The 17,237-nt window shown below is 49.9% G+C and overlaps 1 protein-coding gene across 1 annotated transcript; it reads right to left on the bottom strand.

Annotated features, from left to right (window-relative positions):
• Positions 1-8,471: 8,471 nt before the first annotated feature.
• Positions 8,472-17,062, bottom strand: ZFP64 (ZFP64 zinc finger protein). The gene is made up of 6 exons (XM_068208058.1): positions 16,912-17,062; positions 15,557-15,796; positions 13,528-13,689; positions 13,147-13,209; positions 12,402-12,653; positions 8,472-10,479 (listed from the first exon to the last, which is right to left on the bottom strand). The coding sequence occupies exons 1-6, from the start codon at positions 16,961-16,963 to the stop codon at positions 9,182-9,184; spliced, it is 2,067 nt and encodes a 688-aa protein (XP_068064159.1). The 5' UTR covers positions 16,964-17,062; the 3' UTR covers positions 8,472-9,181.
• Between the last annotated feature and the right edge of the window lie 175 nt (positions 17,063-17,237).

Genomic DNA, 17,237 nt, shown 5'->3' with positions numbered 1-17,237 from the left:
TAGCTTTTACAACACACCACATTTACTCTGTTCCCCCCTTCCTCCAAAAAAGCTTTTCTTTTGAACTGAGCAATTTATACATTGGGTCAGTGTTATAAAGTCGGTATTTATAGCAGATTTCAATGGAGTGGGAGCTGGAATAAAGGCAGCTTGCTTTTAAATGCAGCACGGAGGCATCTCTGCATTGATAAGATTAGCAGCTGTTTGTACATAGGAGATGATGTGCTCACCCAGGGCCTCACTCACGTCCTCCTCCTGCAACTGTACCCACTTTTATTTGCTTTTCTAACAAATCACTCCTGCTTCCATTTTTCTTCGATTCATTCAGTGTAAACTGAGTAACTCGTTTAAGGGCCAGGAGCTGAACTGAAGAATTTGGCTGATAACACCACGATGCCTTTTTAATTGAATCCTTTTCTCTGCAAAGCCCACAATAAATGCATCACCAGGCCGGTGATAAAAGCAGCTCTGAGCTGTGTAACCACTGTAAGATGATCACATAAGCACAGTTGGCCATCACTCGGGCTTTGTTATGCCTCAGTTGGGTTTATCTTGGAAATCAGTTTGGTATTGATGGCATAACTCATCAGCAGGATGCTAAACAGCCCCATGCCCCAAACTGCTTTGATTGCCACAGTGATACCGAGCTCCTTCAGAAAAAACAGCTCACAGAAAAGTAATCAACAGCCAGATTTTTACCCAGCATGAACACAGTAAATTATACTCGGTATTTAAATTATCTACGACTCTTAAATATTTACAAATTTAAAAGTTTATAAAAGTCCCCTTCAAGGAAATTCTGTTTTGTAATTTTTTCCCTATAATAACAATGCAGAAGGGAAGGGAGGAATGCTTTTAATTTTATGGTACAGTCTCTGTGTCTAAATATGAGCTAAAACAATGATAGTCCTTGGGATTTAAAGAAATTAACATCTTTATAACATGGAGAGCCCCAAAGTGGAAAAACTTTGATGAAGTGGATTTTCTGCATGAATTAATACTAATTTAATGGGGAACATGTCTGTTTATTTATTTTTTTTTTTTACTACTTGCCGTTAGTTGTAGTAAACAGAAGAAATGTGTGTGTGGCCCAGGTTTTTCTCCAAATACAAAGTATTTCTATTTACCAAATGCAAAAACTGAACTCACACAATGGAACAGAGACAGGGCAAAGAATAGAAATTTGCACATGCAAATTGACCAGTTCTGCACGAATGGGCCAAAGGCCTCTGGAATAAATCGGTGAAAGCTGAACCCAGAGCAGGAAACTGCCAAAAGGTGAAAGAACAAGTAAAGTTTTTTCTTCTGCTGGTTTCTGGTTTCTGTACCAGTCATTTCACAAAGCAGATTTTAAGGAGGGGTCTGACCTGAAGTCAGTGGAAAGATCACTGCAAAGTTCAGTGGCCACATGGATAATTTATTCAGGAATACAGAAATGTGTATTCCTGCCCATGGATTTTCTGGATCCTCCCTTTTCACAGCCTCTGGACTGATAGCTGGATTTATTATTTCAGATTTACCTACACAGGGAGGAAGAGAGGACTAATTCCCATTGGAATACTCTGCTGCCACTGCTCTGCAGCAGCTGGGTCAGGCACTGCAAGGAGCCAGCTGGGCTTTCCTCCCGGTGCCCTCGAAATCCTGCCCCAGCCCGTGCCAGGGATGCCCCTGCTCTGCTGCCAGTCCTGCCCATCCCATCAGCTCAGAACCATCCCAAGGGCTGAGCTCTGCCGTGGCACAAACCTTCTCCACGTGCCTGACGGGGTCTCTGCTCTGCTGCTTCCTTGGCTTTGTGCATCCTGAATGAATAAAAAAATGGGGGAGTGAATTTCTCAGGGGAAGGAGGAACAAGTGTCAGATTTTGCTAAACATGTTCTATGCATTTTCTTGAAGTTGGTACTGGAAGGAGGATATGGGGGATATGATTTCCCTGGGGGGCATCATTGTTGATCCATGGTGCTGCCCTGAAGGACAAATAAAAGGCAGGTGGGTGTTGGCCTGGTTTGATCCCATTTAGCCATGATCAATGTACTGGACAGCACTCCTAAGGGAGTTTGGGATTTGGTGCAGAGGATTTATGGAGCTGTAGAAGTTGAAAACAAAAAAAAAAAACCCAAGAAAACCAAACCAAGTCAAATAACAACAAAGAGAAACAAACAAAACAACCCAAAACAACAACAACAAAATCAAAAACCCGACAAAAAATCAACCTGAGGAAAAAAAAGAAAATATTAATAAGAAAAACCAAATATGTTTAGATGCCCTTTATTCCACTGCACAGGAATATTGTGCCACTGGAGTGGAATTTAAACTTAATTTAAACAAAAGCATTCTCTTCTTCTCTCTACTGTATGCAGAAGATTCCAGAAGTCCATAGGAAAATGGCAGTAGGGGACAAGGGGTGTTTTCCCAGGGTGCCAGTCCCCTGGGACAAACACCTTCTGTACCCTCATCCCCAGGATCCCCGAACCACCTCCCTATCTTCCTCAGACAGACATTCCTCCCTTGATCTCCAGTTTCTCAGTGGGTTCTACACTGAACATTCTCCCTTCCTGTCCCTTATTTTCCCTTCTTTTGGGAGCCTGGAAAATCCTGGACTTGTTTGGCCCTGAGGAATAGGCAGTGCAAAGGAGCAGTGAGCATCTGTGCTCTGTTTCCATGGCAACAAAGATTAAAAAAATGAGGAAAAAGGCACCTCCTCACAGCTGCTGAGATGTCTGGGAGCTGAGGAGCTCCTTGTCCACCTTTTCTCCCAGGGAGGATGGGATGAGAATGATATCAGTCACTCTGGTGAGTCTTAAGCTGTGCCAAGGGAAATTCAGGTTGGATATCAGGAAAAAGCTTTTCCCAGAAAGAGTGAAAAAGTCCTGGAATGGCTGCCCGGGGAGGTGGTGGAGCCACCATCCCTGATGTGTTTGACAGCCTGGATGTGGCACTGGGTGCCAGGGGCTGGGCTGGACTCCACGGTCTGGAAGGTCTCTCCCAACCCAGGGATTCTGGGATTTAAGGGCTGTCAGAATTCAGATTGCACTCGGGCAGGGCCAGCTCAGCCCTGCCAGGCAGCACCCGCTGGTCCCAGGGAGCTGTGGCACCTCTGCCATGCCCAGGCCACCAGGGCTGAGCCTCCCTGGCGTGTCCTCCCCTCCCCTGGCCAGGAATGTCCCTGCCGTGGCTCCATCCAAAGTCTGCCTTGGCTCAGGTGGCTCCAGAGCTCTGAACTTCCCTCCTGACCCCAAAGGCAGCACAAATGGGAGCCACTGACACCACACTGAACTTTCAGGGCTGCCAGGCCACTCAGCACCTTATTAATGCTGCATCTTAGGGAACTTCCCACTCTCCATCCCCTCCGAAGAGCTTTGTCAGACTGCAACCATTTTAATTTCACTCCAGTTGCCCCGGGAGGAGCTGGTGAAAGTTACAGCAGCTGTACATCCATTTTACTGGTTCTACCTTTCTTTATTCTGATCATCAGTCTGTCAAGGCTATCGAGATTTACATTTAAATGTAAAACTGGACTGTCCACCAAATAGCCTTTGAAGCTATTAGCTGTGAAAGATAATCAATTGGGAATGGGCCCCTGCAGAGCACTTTTCAAGCAGAGTCATCACCAAAAAGCAATTTTGCTGGCAGGCTTTTTTTTTTTTTTTAAAGGAAAAAAGTCATGAGCATCCCCAGCCAATTAAAGTTCTATGAATGGCTGATCTCCATGATTTTACAACAAAAGCAAAATTTAACATTGTTAAGGCAAAGTGATTCACAGGATGAATCCTGAACTTTTTAAGAGGGACTAAGCAGCAAGGATGGGAAAGTTTTAAATAATCCCCCAGCAATTTTATGTAGTTTGAGAACCCGAAGGATCCAACGTGCCCAGAGACAAGGAAAAGTGCTGCTATTTAAGGTAATAAGTCTTACTTCAGCCTTGTAAAAATTTAAACCCAAGGTACATTTTTATCACCTCTTTAGCTTTACAACTCTAACATGGCATCTCACATTGCTGTTCTGTTAGAACTGTGTCACCATTTGTAGTCCCTTCCCTTTATTAGAATAAAAAAGCATGTTTCACAAAGAACTTTAATCTATTAATTATGACTGCTATGCATTATGCAGCTGAGCTTTATGCATTCCTGTTCTTTCAGATTTTCCTCTGGGCCATCAGGAGATGTGACTATCTCCAGGATCTATCTGGCAATTTGCATCTCGCTCATCACTGAGGTATCCCAGTTATTCCCATCCTCACAATATCCTTCTGGGGGAACCTTCTCCAGGTGGGGAATCCAGCAGCACAGCTCCAGTGCAAACACTGATGGAATGATAGCTGATGTACTGATATTACTGACAGAATCATGGATTATGGCCAGATTAATTAGTTATGGCAGTAAGTGCAGCCACACTTGGGGAGGAGGAAGCTGTGAGCTGTGCTAGGAAAAGGTGTGGGGAGGATTTTTTCTTTCAGTCTGACATCTAGAAAGTGCAAATACAACCAGCAGGCAGAGGAGGTGAGGGCTCAGGGCTGGCCTTGCTCTGCCTCTGCTGGCCCAGGGCCTGGGGAGCAAAATGATGGAAAATTGTCTGACAGCTCAGAGCAACAGGGACCAGGGCCAGCCTTGATTTCAAACCCTGCCAGTACAGACAGCACAAAGATTTATCAGCTTTCCTTCACTTTGGAGGACATCAATGGGAACTCAAGCTGAAAACGTTGGAGGTTTCTCCAAGGCTTTTTTAGGTGTCTCACATCAGGTTTGATAAACTGGAAGACATCGATAACAGGTTGTTTCACCCAGCAGCACAAGAAGGCAGAAATGCATCCTTGTGTCTTTAAAATAAAACCAAACCAAAACACAAAAACCAAATAAAAATACCTCAAAACACTCTGCAGGCCCTCAGTTAATTATTTCCCAGATCATGTTCACTTTTACCTACAACATGCAGCCACTCTCACTAACCAAGAGCTTTCACTTTCAGAATTAAAGGTAAGTTTACACAAGGTCTGAATCGAGGAACTAAAACGCCTCTGTCAAAGCTGAATCTGCAGTCAGTGACAATGGCTGGTTTTGGAGAGGCAAACACAGCTCCTGAGGCTTGTGGAATACACTGGCTGATCCCCGGGCTTACAGAGTTCAGTGGCACTCCAGCAGACCCTGAACGTGAGGCTCTCGTGAACACAGCTTGTGAAAAATTCACCTCTGCTTTGCCATGGACGTTTTTCCTTCCCTACCACACTGTGAAGCCTCCAAAGACAGCCATGTAACCAAACACTGGATGTTTTATGAGTCCTTCTCCATGTCCAGCCACTGGAATAAAGACAAAGGCAGAATTGGATACCTGAGAGACAGAGAAAAGAAAGCTTTTCCTGCCACAGACTTTTAATTCATGCTGATACCTGAGACATCATTTCCTCAGGTCACTATAGAAACCTTTATCACCTCATGAAAGGTCATTGGGTAGGTGACAGCAGACATCAGTTTCTTGTAACAATACTGGCTTCTCTTCTTAAAATTTAAATAACAAGGCTAAAGATTTTCCAACTGGAGATGTAAAAAGCCATTAGAGTAGCCAGTCAATATTCCTGAAATTATAGGATAGCGGTCTTGCCATTGAGGACACAGAAAATATTTTTGCAGTCACCAGAGCAGCACAGTGCAAAAAGGATGACTGACTGTATTTTGACTTCAAACACAAATAAAGAATCAGAAATGAGCATCCCCAGCCAATTAAAGTTCAATCAATGGCTGATCTCCATGATCTTACAACATAAAAGAATAAAATAAAGGTATCTAAATTAAAAAAAAAAAAAAATCCAAGCTTTTCCCCTATTCTTTGTATTGTAGAGAAAAATGTCCTGGCATGTCTGTGACATTTTAAACCCCACAAGAGAAGGTACTTTCCAGTGCAGTCAGATGACAGCAGTAATAAACAGCTCATTCCCAAAATGAGGGAAATATTTTGATTACAATTTTTCAGTTGCAAGCCCCACATGTATTCAATATAAATTTGGTTTTTCCCCCAGTTCCCAAGAGAGCCAGCTTTGGGCCAAGTTCTGCTGCTTTTAGGCCTCATCTGAGGTGAGGACTTGGTCCCATCCACCCACCCAGGAATCCCCCCTGTGCATGGGACAACCCCAGGCTGGTTTTGAGCAGCAATCTCTCATTCTGATGCAAATAACAGTTTAAGTTTTTATCAAAATCACCTGAAGGATACAGCACCACAGATAAGGTTGAATCCAGTGCTGTTCAAACCCCACTGGGGACATTGAGCTGGGGCTCAGTCAGAACCAGCCTCTCCAAAACACAGTTAAAGGTGTCCAAACACATTTTTCTTCAGCTTTTTTTTTCCTGTTGTGTTTTCCTGCCTCACAAAAGCACAGGAGAAAAGCACATTTCAGCAGGTCTGCTGGAGGATCAGCTCATGTGGAGCTGGGTCTGCCTTTGAAAAGCAGCATCAGGAACAGCAACAAACCCCAAAGGGCTGGGAAGGCCCAAGAGCTGGGGTTGGCTTATAGGAAATGCAACAGGTTTTGCACCTCTGCCTGCCCAATTTCACCTCAGATCTCTGAGCAGGCAGAAGTTCATCCCCAGAGAGGAGGGAGGGTGTGACACACCATAAACTCACACCTGGGAGCCCATGGGCAACCTGGGGAAAAGCCTGTGCAGAGAGCAGAGCCTGCCAGGGCTGTGCTGGGTGGGATATCCAGATTTTTCCTTCTCTCCTGGAGCCAGGGCTGTGCTGGGTGGGATATCCAGATTTCCCCTTCTCTCCTGGAGCCAGGGCTGTGCTGGGTGGGATATCCAGATTTCCCCTTCTCTCCTGGAGCCAGGGCTGTGCTGGGTGGGATATCCAGATTTTCCCTTCTCTCCTGGAGCCAGGGCTGTGCTGGGTGGGATATCCAGATTTTCCCTTCTCTCCTGGAGCCAGGGCTGTGCTGGGTGGGATACCCAGATTTTCCCTTCCCTCTGAATCCCTCTGGGCTGTGCTGGGTGAGCAGCACTGGAACACTGAGCTCTGCTCCTGGTCCCAGCACTTACCAGGGGAGCTTGGGGATCTCCAGGCAGCAGGAACAAAAATCCATCCCAATATTTTGTCCTGGAAAGAGCCAGCTTGCTCCAGAGCTCTGAGGCCATGGCAGAACTCCGGGGTGGGAGGGACAGGATTTATTTATCATGTGCTCAGAAGCAGGAGAGCTCTACAAGAGACACTTGTTCTGAATTACCAGGCTCCCTCCTGGGATGGTTCTGTTGATAACATGAAGAATGTATTAAGTGAACATCAGAGATTAAAACAACCTGCTCCTGCCAGCTCCAAAACACACAGACCATTCCTGTCATACACAGAAATCAAGCCAGAATATTGGAAGAGAAAATTGAAAAGAAATTGCCCCGGTGTCAGCCTGGGCTCTCAGCTGGTTTTTTCTCAGGGTGGAGGAAGAAGTCTCTAGATTGTTCACATGATGCAATCAGCCACAGGCTGGGGCAGCAGCACTAAGCTCTGTCTGTTCACTCACACCATTTCGTTATCTTTCCTGTTTATCTCTGAGGCCCAGTACCAAGGTGAGTCTCTACAATATGACACATCTACTGGTTTCCTACTTGAGAAGCTTCTCGAGGCTTTCTGAGCAGCTGCAGTGCAGATAGCAGAGCTGTGGCACCTTCAGCGTGACACGGCACTGGAGCTGAGACTCCTGGCCAAGGACAAGCAGAGATAAACTGCCCTTCAAACCAAAGCTTTGCCAAAATCCCTCGGGTTTTATCACTCCTGTAGTGCCCGACAGTTGTACAGCTGGGAACTATGAACAGGGTAAAATTCATTAACAGGGAGCAAAATATAATCAATTTAACATAAATTGTGAGGTTAAGTGTTGGCCACAGATCTGCTTCTTGCAGAAAACTTTGGGCATTTCTTTTGATCTGCAGCTTTTTCTCTTAAGTGAGATTTTAACAGCTGAGCTTTTGGTAAAGTCTTAAAGGCTGAATTTTGAAAAGTTTTTACAGGGAAGTGTTGAAGAGGAAATATCATCCAGGAGCCCAGAGCACACTCCAGAGCTTCCCTGGGCCTCTGGCACCACCTATGGATGACACGGAACACTGGGAGTGAGGAAGCCCTGCCTGCAGAGCTCACCTCCACCACCGAGGATGGGGAAATTAACTGCTTTTAGTTTGTGGTACCTTCGCACAGGCGACTGCATAGCTCAAAATACAGCCTGGAATTCTTTCATCAGAGAAATGTCCATAATAAATCAGAAATATCATTATGAATATGTATAATGATATTATAATTATAATAATGAATTACCATCTCCTTGTGATCCAACCTGAATTTCTGCTGGAGTGAAAAACCTTGGATTAGAAGATTTAAAAACAAATTTAAATTAAATTCAATCTTTTCCTTTAAGGTGAAAAGAAGACCCAAACTGTAATACACTTTTACCACCCATGCAACTCCCAACAGGCAGCACCAAAATAAAAACAAAAGATAAGTAGTGTTTGTAAAAAATATATTTCCAGTTGTTTTGCTCTTTAACTCACAGGCAGCTCTGACAGCCACCACCACGCCAGAGACGATCTGTGCTGCTGCTAACAAAGTTAGTTACTACTGAGAGAGGGACAACGTTCTTTGACTTTCTGAAAACAATCACCTGGGCTCTGCAGAGCATTCCAAGTGCCAGGTGCCACCAATTTCTACCCACAGTGAGGAGCAGCCTCCAGAGTTCACCTGGGCTGGAGCAGAGCCAGCAGCGGGGGTTCCTCAGGGCTCCGCCAGGCTCAGAGCACAGAACTGAGACCTCAGTCCAACAAACTCCAGAAGGGCTCAGGTTATTGTCTTTTTGGGTGGGCATCAAACAAGGCTGCTGTGGAGGTAATTCAGCACAAGGGGAGGATTTCTTCGGCAGGCAGCACAGTACAAGAGCCATTCTTGGGGGTGTCCCTGCCTGGGGACACTGGCAACAGCTGCTTCCATTTTCCAAGGAGCAGGGCCTCTGACTGCAGCAGAGGTGTAGAAAAACACACACATCCTTCTCCTCACACACAAGATGCTTCAGTGTAGACAAACACAGCGTGGAAGGGGAAGGTATTTGGCTCTGGAGGACAAATCCTGCGTTCAGTTGTGTGCTGTACGCTCCTGCCAGGCTCAGCACCGCCCCAGGAGAGAGCAGTGCCCAGAGCAGCCCCTGTGCCCAGGGCAGCCCCTAGTCGGGGATGGAGTCTGCGGGACACAGCAGGGCCGCGTGAGCCCCGCTCTGGATGATGGAATAGCCCTGCTTGGGGCCCTCAGTGTGCGAGGACGACGAGAAGATGGGCGGAGGAGCAGCAGCCGTGGACACGGTGATGCTCTGCCCGCCGTCACTGACCACGGTCACCTCCGTGGCCCCCTCCTGGATGAGGGCGTTGAGCCCCTCCAGGTCGGAGCAGCTGATGCCGGAGCTGGCGATGAAGGCCTGGCTGGCGGGGGGCTCGTGGCCGGGGGCAGCCCCAGGGAGCAGGGCCTGGTGCAGGGCGCTGCCCTCGCCCTGCTCGTGGGCGGTCAGCAGCACGGCCGGCTCTGCCACCGGCCCCGCGTCCCCCGCGGCCACTGCGGCCGGGGCCGGGGCCAGCACGCTGACCTGGCCCAGCAGCTGCAGGCGGCCGCTGCCCAGCACCTCCTCCTGCCCCGCGCCCAGCAGCCCGGGGGGCACCACGTTCACAGAGGCTGCCTGGACAATGCTGCTGGCCTGGGGCACCTGGTGGCCCACGATGATCTTGACTCTCCCCTCGTTGTAGGGGGCCGCCTGAGCGGCCTGAAGCGGCACCTGGAGGTGACTGACGGTGATGGGGGCGCCGGGCTGGCGGCTGGGATCCATCTGCAGCTGCAGCACGGCCAGCTCGTTGTTCTTGGAGCCGTTGTACAGGCTGTGCTGCTTCTTGTGGCTGCGCAGAGAGTCCTCCCGCACGAAGGACGCGTCACACAGGTCACACTTAAAGGCCTTCTTGGCATCCAGCTTGGCGACCTGCCTGGAGCCGCCCTGCTTTGGCCTCTCTCCTTCCTTCTTGTCCAGCGAGTGCTTCTTGCCCTTGGCCTTGTCGCCGTGGGCCTTGCGGACGTGGGTGGTGAGGTTGCTGCGCTGCTTGGTGTCGAAGCTGCAGAAGTCACACTTGAAGGGCCGCTCCTTGCCGTGGATGCGCTCGTGCACCTTGAGGGCCGCCTTGCTGGAGCACGAGTAGCTGCACTCGGAGCACTTGACGGGCTGCTCGGGCTGGTGGCTGCGGATGTGGTGCCGCAGGCTGGTCTTGTTGCCGCACTGGAAGTCGCACTCGGGGCACTTGAGGGTGTTCTCCATGCTGTGCTTGATGCGCACGTGGGATTTCAGGTTGCCCTTCATGGCGCAGCGCACCTCGCAGAACTCGCACTTGTAGGGCTTCTCCCCCGAGTGCACCCGCAGGTGCCGCTTCAGGTCCGAGTTGATCTTGAACTTGGCGGGGCACATCTGGCACTGGAAAGGGGCATCTCCTGCCAACAGAAGCCACGGGTCACACAGGGGACACCAGGAGCTGCTGCTGGCACGGAGCCCCCGCAGCTGCCTTGTCCTGGACTCCCAACGCATTCTCAAAGTCAAGAGAAATTTTGTGACATGGAATTATCACCTGGTCTGACACACTCAGATCTTAACCCATTATTTTGCATTTTCTGTACTTGCAGGCTGGTGTCACAATGTGACCATGTTAAGGTGGAGCTCTGCTAATCCCCAATCAATTCCAGTCAAGCTGTTCTAAAGCCATTAAAAAAAAATCCAAAGCCAACTTAGAAACCAAACTAAATAACTACTCCCTTTTCTTTCTTTAATCTAAAATTACAGTTCTCTAAAATACTTGAGCATGAAGTCTTAAAGGTAGGCACTATTTTGAGCAAGTGGAAGAATTGTGTTGTTAGGTTCTAAGACATTCTTGGTGAAAGGAGGAAAAGGAAAGTATATTTAGTTCAACAAGCATTTATCCTCTTTAATAATCAAACTGCAAATGGCTGATTTATTTTAGAAGTTAATATTTTATAGAGTTTGTGAGAGCTGTATAATTTTGCATAATTTGCTTATCCAGCTACATATGTCATAGTTTTAACTGAATATTTTTCAAATCAAGTTGTGGCCTACTGTGCTAATCCATGTATCTGTTTAATAATTGAGATACATGGTGTACTATCTGTATTAAACAGACTTTATTAATGAAGATGCACTGTTTGTTCATCTAGTTTATTTTACAGCCTCAGCTGCACACTCAGCTACTGAATTTTTATCTGCTCTGCTGATGAAGGCATACTTCATATTTCAATGACTTAATTTCCATATACAGGGTAGCACAATATATGAAAAAGAATATAGCAAATGCTGGTTCTGTTTGTTTAAAGAGTGGTCTACTCTGTATTTCTTTACATTTCTGCCCATCCCTAACTGACGCTGCCAGGATTTAGGTAAAAACTTGTGTCTGACCATAGGATTATTAATTCTAAGAGTAGTTTCACTCAAATTAACAGGAAGCTGATGTTTAGTGACTAGTTCAACAAGTGAAGATGATCTTGTTCTGAGCAATGGGGATTACACTCACCTTCTAGAGGATTATTAATTTAACCCCAGTAAGAAATATATTCTACATACCAGTCTTACTTTTCTCCTAAAATTGGGTATGACAGCTTTGCAACCTAACAAGGATGAATTATATCCTACCTGGATACAATCTGACTTTTGGAACACCACAGCCGCCTTTTCCCACTGCATTCCCAGAGGAGCAGCTTTCTTCCCCACTGCATTCCCAGAGGAGCAGCTTTCTTTCCCACTGCATTCCCAGAGGAGCAGCTTTCTGCCCCACCGCATTCCCAGAGGAAGCCCAGGCCCATCTCCAGCAGCCCTGGAGCTTCAGAGGAAAACTCCAGCCTTGTGCAGGATCCCTGCTCCAGCAGAAGCACAGCTGGCACTGCAGGAGGGCTGAGCCACCATGGGATGGGACTGCTGCCACCAGCCTGACCCACAGGCTGCCGGGCCTGCTCTCACTCTGGCAGTGTTGTTTTTTTGTACTATTGCATTTGTATTTTAATTTTCCTAGTGAAGAACTGTTATTCCTGCTCCCCTGTCGTTGCCTGAGAGCCCCTTAATTTCAAAATCATAGTAATTCGGAGGGAGGGGGTTTACATTTTCCATTTCAGGGGAGGCTCCTGCCTTCCTTAACAGACACCTGGCTTTTCAAACCGAGACAAAGCCGTACCTGTGTGTGAGCACAGGTGCACGATGAGCTGGCTGGAGCTGTGGCTGGCACAGGGGCAGATCTGGCACTTGAAGGGGCACTCACTGGGAACTCAAATCATCCCTTTTGGGGATCTGGACACTTATACATGACTTTAAATCATCTCTGTGACCCTCTGACCCTTACAGAGCACAACCCCACCTGTGTGCGAGCGCAGGTGCACGGTGAGCTGGCTGGAGTTGCGGCTGGCGTAGGGGCAGATCTGGCACTTGAAGGGGCGCTCGTTGGAGTGGATGCGCTGGTGCTTGTTGAGGCTGCTGCTGTCGGCCGCCGCGTACTCGCAGTGCTTGCATTTGTAGGGCTTCACGCCCGTGTGCGAGCGCATGTGCATCTTCAGCTTGTCCTTGCGGCTGAAGCACTTGCTGCACACCTCGCACTTGTGGGGCTTGTCTCCTGCAACAGCAGCACTCACACACTCAGCCCTGGGCACGGGGAGGGCGTGTGGTAAAGCAGAAAGCACACACTCGATGCTGACCAGGAAAGGGACACGTCTGTAGGGGCTGCAGGCATAGCTGCCACAAACAGCAGAGCCTTTGGAGCCTTCTCCCTGTGCAACTCCGAAACTGGGAGCTAAAATCATGGAACTGCTTTAATATAAAGCAGAGCAGGTGTGTGCACTCCCACCACACTGCACCCTGATAAACTCATGGTGTGCACTCAGAAGGTAAACTGTGCCTCAAATCGACCTCCGGTGTTCCAGTGCCTCAGCTGTGCCTGACAGCACATGTCCCCAACAGGCAATTCCTCAGGCACAGGCCAGGACAATGCTAGAGAGTACAGACACCTCTACATCCTGCTTATAGAGACATTACTTCATAGGAAAATGGCTTTTGTGAAAAAGCTGAAAGGAGGAAACCAACCCAAAAGAAAATACAGGAACATAAACCTGTGTGCGTTCGACGATGACGTTCCAAATCCTTCATACCATAGGAAGTCTTGAACTGGCACCCTGAAAACAGAAGGATGAAGATCATTAAACTCAAGGAAAATCTAGCAAAATAATAAAAATACATTACCATATTCGGGACATGTTTCTTTTCAACAGAATTTTCTTTAAAATTCACTGTTAACAGAAAGTTAATTCCTCATCTTGTTCACTCACATCTGCTTAAAAGAGTCAGCAGCTCACCTGTGAACTTGAGTTTTCTAATGCTTCCCCTTAGAGGCAAGTCACTCCAGAACTGCTGCAGGTATCAAATCTCCTGTGTGCCTCTAGAGGAAAGCTCTCCACGCTGGAATGAAAAAGAAGGTCCAATCCCCATCTCACCTGGGTAGAGGCAGCTGAGTTTCTTCAGGGGCACTGAGGAGGAGGATTTCTTGGACCTTGCTTTTGGTGGTGTAGAGACGACAGCGGCAGCTGGAGGCTCCGTGCTCTCGCTGGGCAGGTAGGTTTGGTAGCCATGCTCAAAAACAAACTCTGGGGCAGAAACTAAACACACAAAAAACTTCATGCGACAGCATTAACTTCTCTAATCAGATTTAAAAAAAATCTAATTATTGTCTAGTTTCATGAATTCTCTATTCTGTTTTTTTTTCCAGCAGCATTCCTGCTCCTGTGTTCCTATTTACTTGGGGGAGGAGGAAAGGAAAAAGGTTTTTCTCTTCCAAATACCAAATAAAGACATATTTGTTTTTCAATTCTGTCTGTGTTATAGCCCAAATGAGAAAAAAATATCATTATTTAGATTGCAAATGTTGTCAACAGGCATCACACAAATTATTTTTGTAATTGTTGAAAAAGTTCAGCCTCTTTCAACTCTTCTGTTTTTAGCTGTTACTCACAAGAATAACAGGTGAAAACATCTCAGCCAAACTAGCAGCTTTTAAATCAATTAAACAACACTATAGCCCAAAAGGGCAAATGGGTAGAATCGTCCTCATTTTAAAGATGAGTAAACATGAAGCAGAAAAATGACTCGCCCAAAACACACACTGAGCTGAGGGATTATAATACAAAAATTCCTGGAAGCCGGCCCTGAATTCAGTTTGTTTCATGACTCTTCCAGATTCCCTGCCTTAACCTGTCTATCCAAATTAGAGTCAAATAATTTGGGGTTTACTAAGGTCCCACGCCAAAATAAAACAAAACTATATATAGAAGGGCAAACCTTCACACACGGAACAAGATCCCAATTTTATTTAAATGTCTCCAGGATCAGGACCTCACTTGAGTCTTCACACAGGCAGAAATTTTGAGTAATATTTTTCCTGCCAATTAGTTGTGGGAGCAATATTAGGGAATGCAGTGTTCTCACAAAAAAAGGTCTGGATGGGTGCCTGACAGCAATTCTGTGTGTTTTCCATCTAGAGCACTCTTAAAAAAAATTAAAATGCATAGTAATTTCAGTATTTCTCATAAGTATTGACAATTTTAATTAATTTGCCCAAGTTGCTTCCACAACACAACAGACTTGAGCAATTCTCTGAGAGAACTTGTACCTCAATTAGCAAATTAAGCAACTATTGTCAGGACAAACCCAAGAAGGCAGCACAGGACTGTTCCATTCCCTAGGTTACAGGACAGCTGATGTGAAAACTGTTATTTCAGCTGGGTGATGGGGACACAGGGACAGAAGGCTGGCACCTGGCAGGTGACACGGTGGTGCCTGTGATGGTTTGGGTGCCTGTGATGGTTTGGGGGTACCTGTGATGGTTTGGGGGTACCTGTGATGGTTTGGATACCTGTGCAAGTTTCAGTACCTGTGCAGGATTGGGGGTACCTGTGATTGTTTGGGGGTACCTGTGCAGGTTTTGGTACCTGTGCAGGGTTGGGGGCACCTGTGATGGTTTGGGTGCCTGTGATGGTTTGGGTACCTGTGCATGGTTGGGTACCTGTGATGGTTGGGTGTCTGTGCATGGTTGGGTACCTGTGATGGTTTAGGTGCCTGTGATGGTTTGGGGGTACCTGTGATGGTTTTGGTACCTGTGCATGGTTGGGTACCTGTGATGGTTGGGTGTCTGTGCATGGTTGGGTACCTGTGATGGTTTGGATACCTGTGCAAGCTTCAGTACCTGTGAAGGGGTTGGGGGTACCTGTGATTGTTTGGGGGTACCTGTGCAGGTTTTGGTACCTGTGCAGGGTTGGGGGCACCTATGATGGTTTGGGTACCTGTGCATGGTTGGGTACCTGTGATGGTTTGGGTACCTGTGCAGGTTTCAGTACCTGTGCAGGGTTAGGGGTACTTTGATGGTCTGGATACCTGTGATGGTTTGGGGGCACCTGTGATGGTTTGGATACCTGTGCAGGGTTGGGTACCCCTGTGCAGGGTTGGGGGCACCTGTGATAGTCTGGATACCTGTGATGGTTTGTGTCTCGGAGGCGATGGTCCTGCTCGTGCTCTGAGCCTGTGTGCTTGGCACGGTCTCCTCGGACACGAACTGGACGGTGCTGGTGGCGCCGGCCGTGGCACTGGTGAGCTGGCAGCCGCTCTGCTTGTGCCCCACGAAGGCGTCCAGGTTGTTGAACTGCTGCTTGCAGATGCCGCAGATGTGGATGTCGGGGGTCAGCTCCACCAGCACCGTGGTGCTGCCGGGGACTGCGGGGACGTGGCACACTCAGCTCGTCCCGGGCACGGTGATGGGTGACACTGCTCCGGGTGGCACAGGGACACCCTGCCGCCCGGGCACCCCGAGCTGCCGGGCACCGCGGCTCCCGCGGGCGGCAGGGATGCAGCCCCAGGGGGCTCGGGGTCCCGCGGGGGCTCTCGCCCACGGGCTGCGGCACCGCTGCACCGAGCCCTCCGGGGACACACGGACAGCACCCAGGGAGCGTGGAGAATCCCCCAGGATCCACGGACACCACCACTGAGCGCCCATGGAGCGTGGACAAACCACGCGGGCAATGCCCCAGGATCCATGGACCAGTGCCCATGGAGCATCCATCCCCGAGATCCATGGACCACCGGCCGGAACGCACGGACCATCAGCCAGGACCCATGGACCACCGCTCCGGCCACAATGACCCCTCCGGCCGCGCTGACCCCTCCGGCCACACTGACCCTCCGTACCCTCCGGCCCCGCTGACCCCTCCGGCCACACTGACCCTCCGGCCCCGCTGACCCCTCCGTACCCTCCGGCCACACTGACCCCTCCGGCCACACTGACCCCTCCGGCCACACTGACCCTCCGTACCCTCCGGCCACACTGACCCCTCCGGCCACACTGACCCTCCGGCCCCGCTGACCCCTCCGTACCCTCCGGCCACACTGACCCTCCGGCCCCGCTGACCCCTCCGTACCCTCCGGCCACGCTGACCCCTCCGGCCACACTGACCCTCCGGCCCCGCTGACCCCTCCAGCCACACTGACCCCTCCAGCCACACTGACCCTCCGGCCCCGCTGACCCCTCCAGCCACACTGACCCTCCGTACCCTCCGGCCCCGCTGACCCTCCGGCCCCGCTGACCCCTCCGGCCCCGCTGACCCTCCGTACCCTCCGGCCCCGCTGACCCCTCCGGCCCCGCTGACCCCTCCGGCCCCGCCCGCCCGCGGCTCTCACGCAGGTTCCCGGGTTCCCCCCCCGCCCCCAGCCAGGTTCCCGGGCCCCGCTCCCGCCCGTTTCCTGCGCTACTCAGGTTTCGGGGCCCGGGCAGGCCCCGGCTCCCCCGCGCTGGCGCGGCGCGGGCCCCGGAGCGCGCATGGCGCAGCACTTACACTGCACGGGGCCGGGGAAGGCGGGCGCCGCCCCCGCCCCGCCGCGGTTCATGGCGGCGCCGCCGCCGCCTCCTGCGCGGGCCCAGCTCGCCGGCACCAGCACCGGCACCGGCACCGCTCCCCCCGCTCGGCCGCCGGGCGCCGGCGGATGTGCGGGAGCCGAGCATGCTCAGTGGCGGCAGCGAGGCTGCGGCGGTGCCGGCCGTCAGCGGCTCCGGGCAGGCAGGGCCGTGAGGCAGCGGAGCGGCGGCGGTGAACCCGGGCTCTGCCCGGCCCCAGCCGGAGCACCGAGCCGTGCCCGGCCCCAGCCTGAATGAACCCCGGGC

This window comes from Anomalospiza imberbis, chromosome 17 (assembly GCF_031753505.1).
Source record: "Anomalospiza imberbis isolate Cuckoo-Finch-1a 21T00152 chromosome 17, ASM3175350v1, whole genome shotgun sequence".
NCBI classification, from domain to species: domain Eukaryota; kingdom Metazoa; phylum Chordata; class Aves; order Passeriformes; family Viduidae; genus Anomalospiza; species Anomalospiza imberbis.
The sequence above is the reverse complement of the archived record's forward strand: the minus strand, read 5'-3'. Positions and strand labels throughout refer to the sequence as shown.

Excerpts from the sequence above, each read along its gene's own strand:
- ZFP64 (XM_068208058.1), bottom strand. The coding sequence starts at position 16,963 with ATGAACCGCGGCGGGGCGGGGGCGGCGCCCGCCTTCCCCGGCCCCGTG. Across the intron at positions 15,797-16,911 it reads CTTCCCCGGCCCCGTGCAGT|TCCCCGGCAGCACCACGGTG; the intron begins GTAAGTGCTGCG and ends ACGTCCCCGCAG. Across the intron at positions 13,690-15,556 it reads CGAGACACAAACCATCACAG|TTTCTGCCCCAGAGTTTGTT; the intron begins GTATCCAGACTA and ends TTGTGTGTTTAG.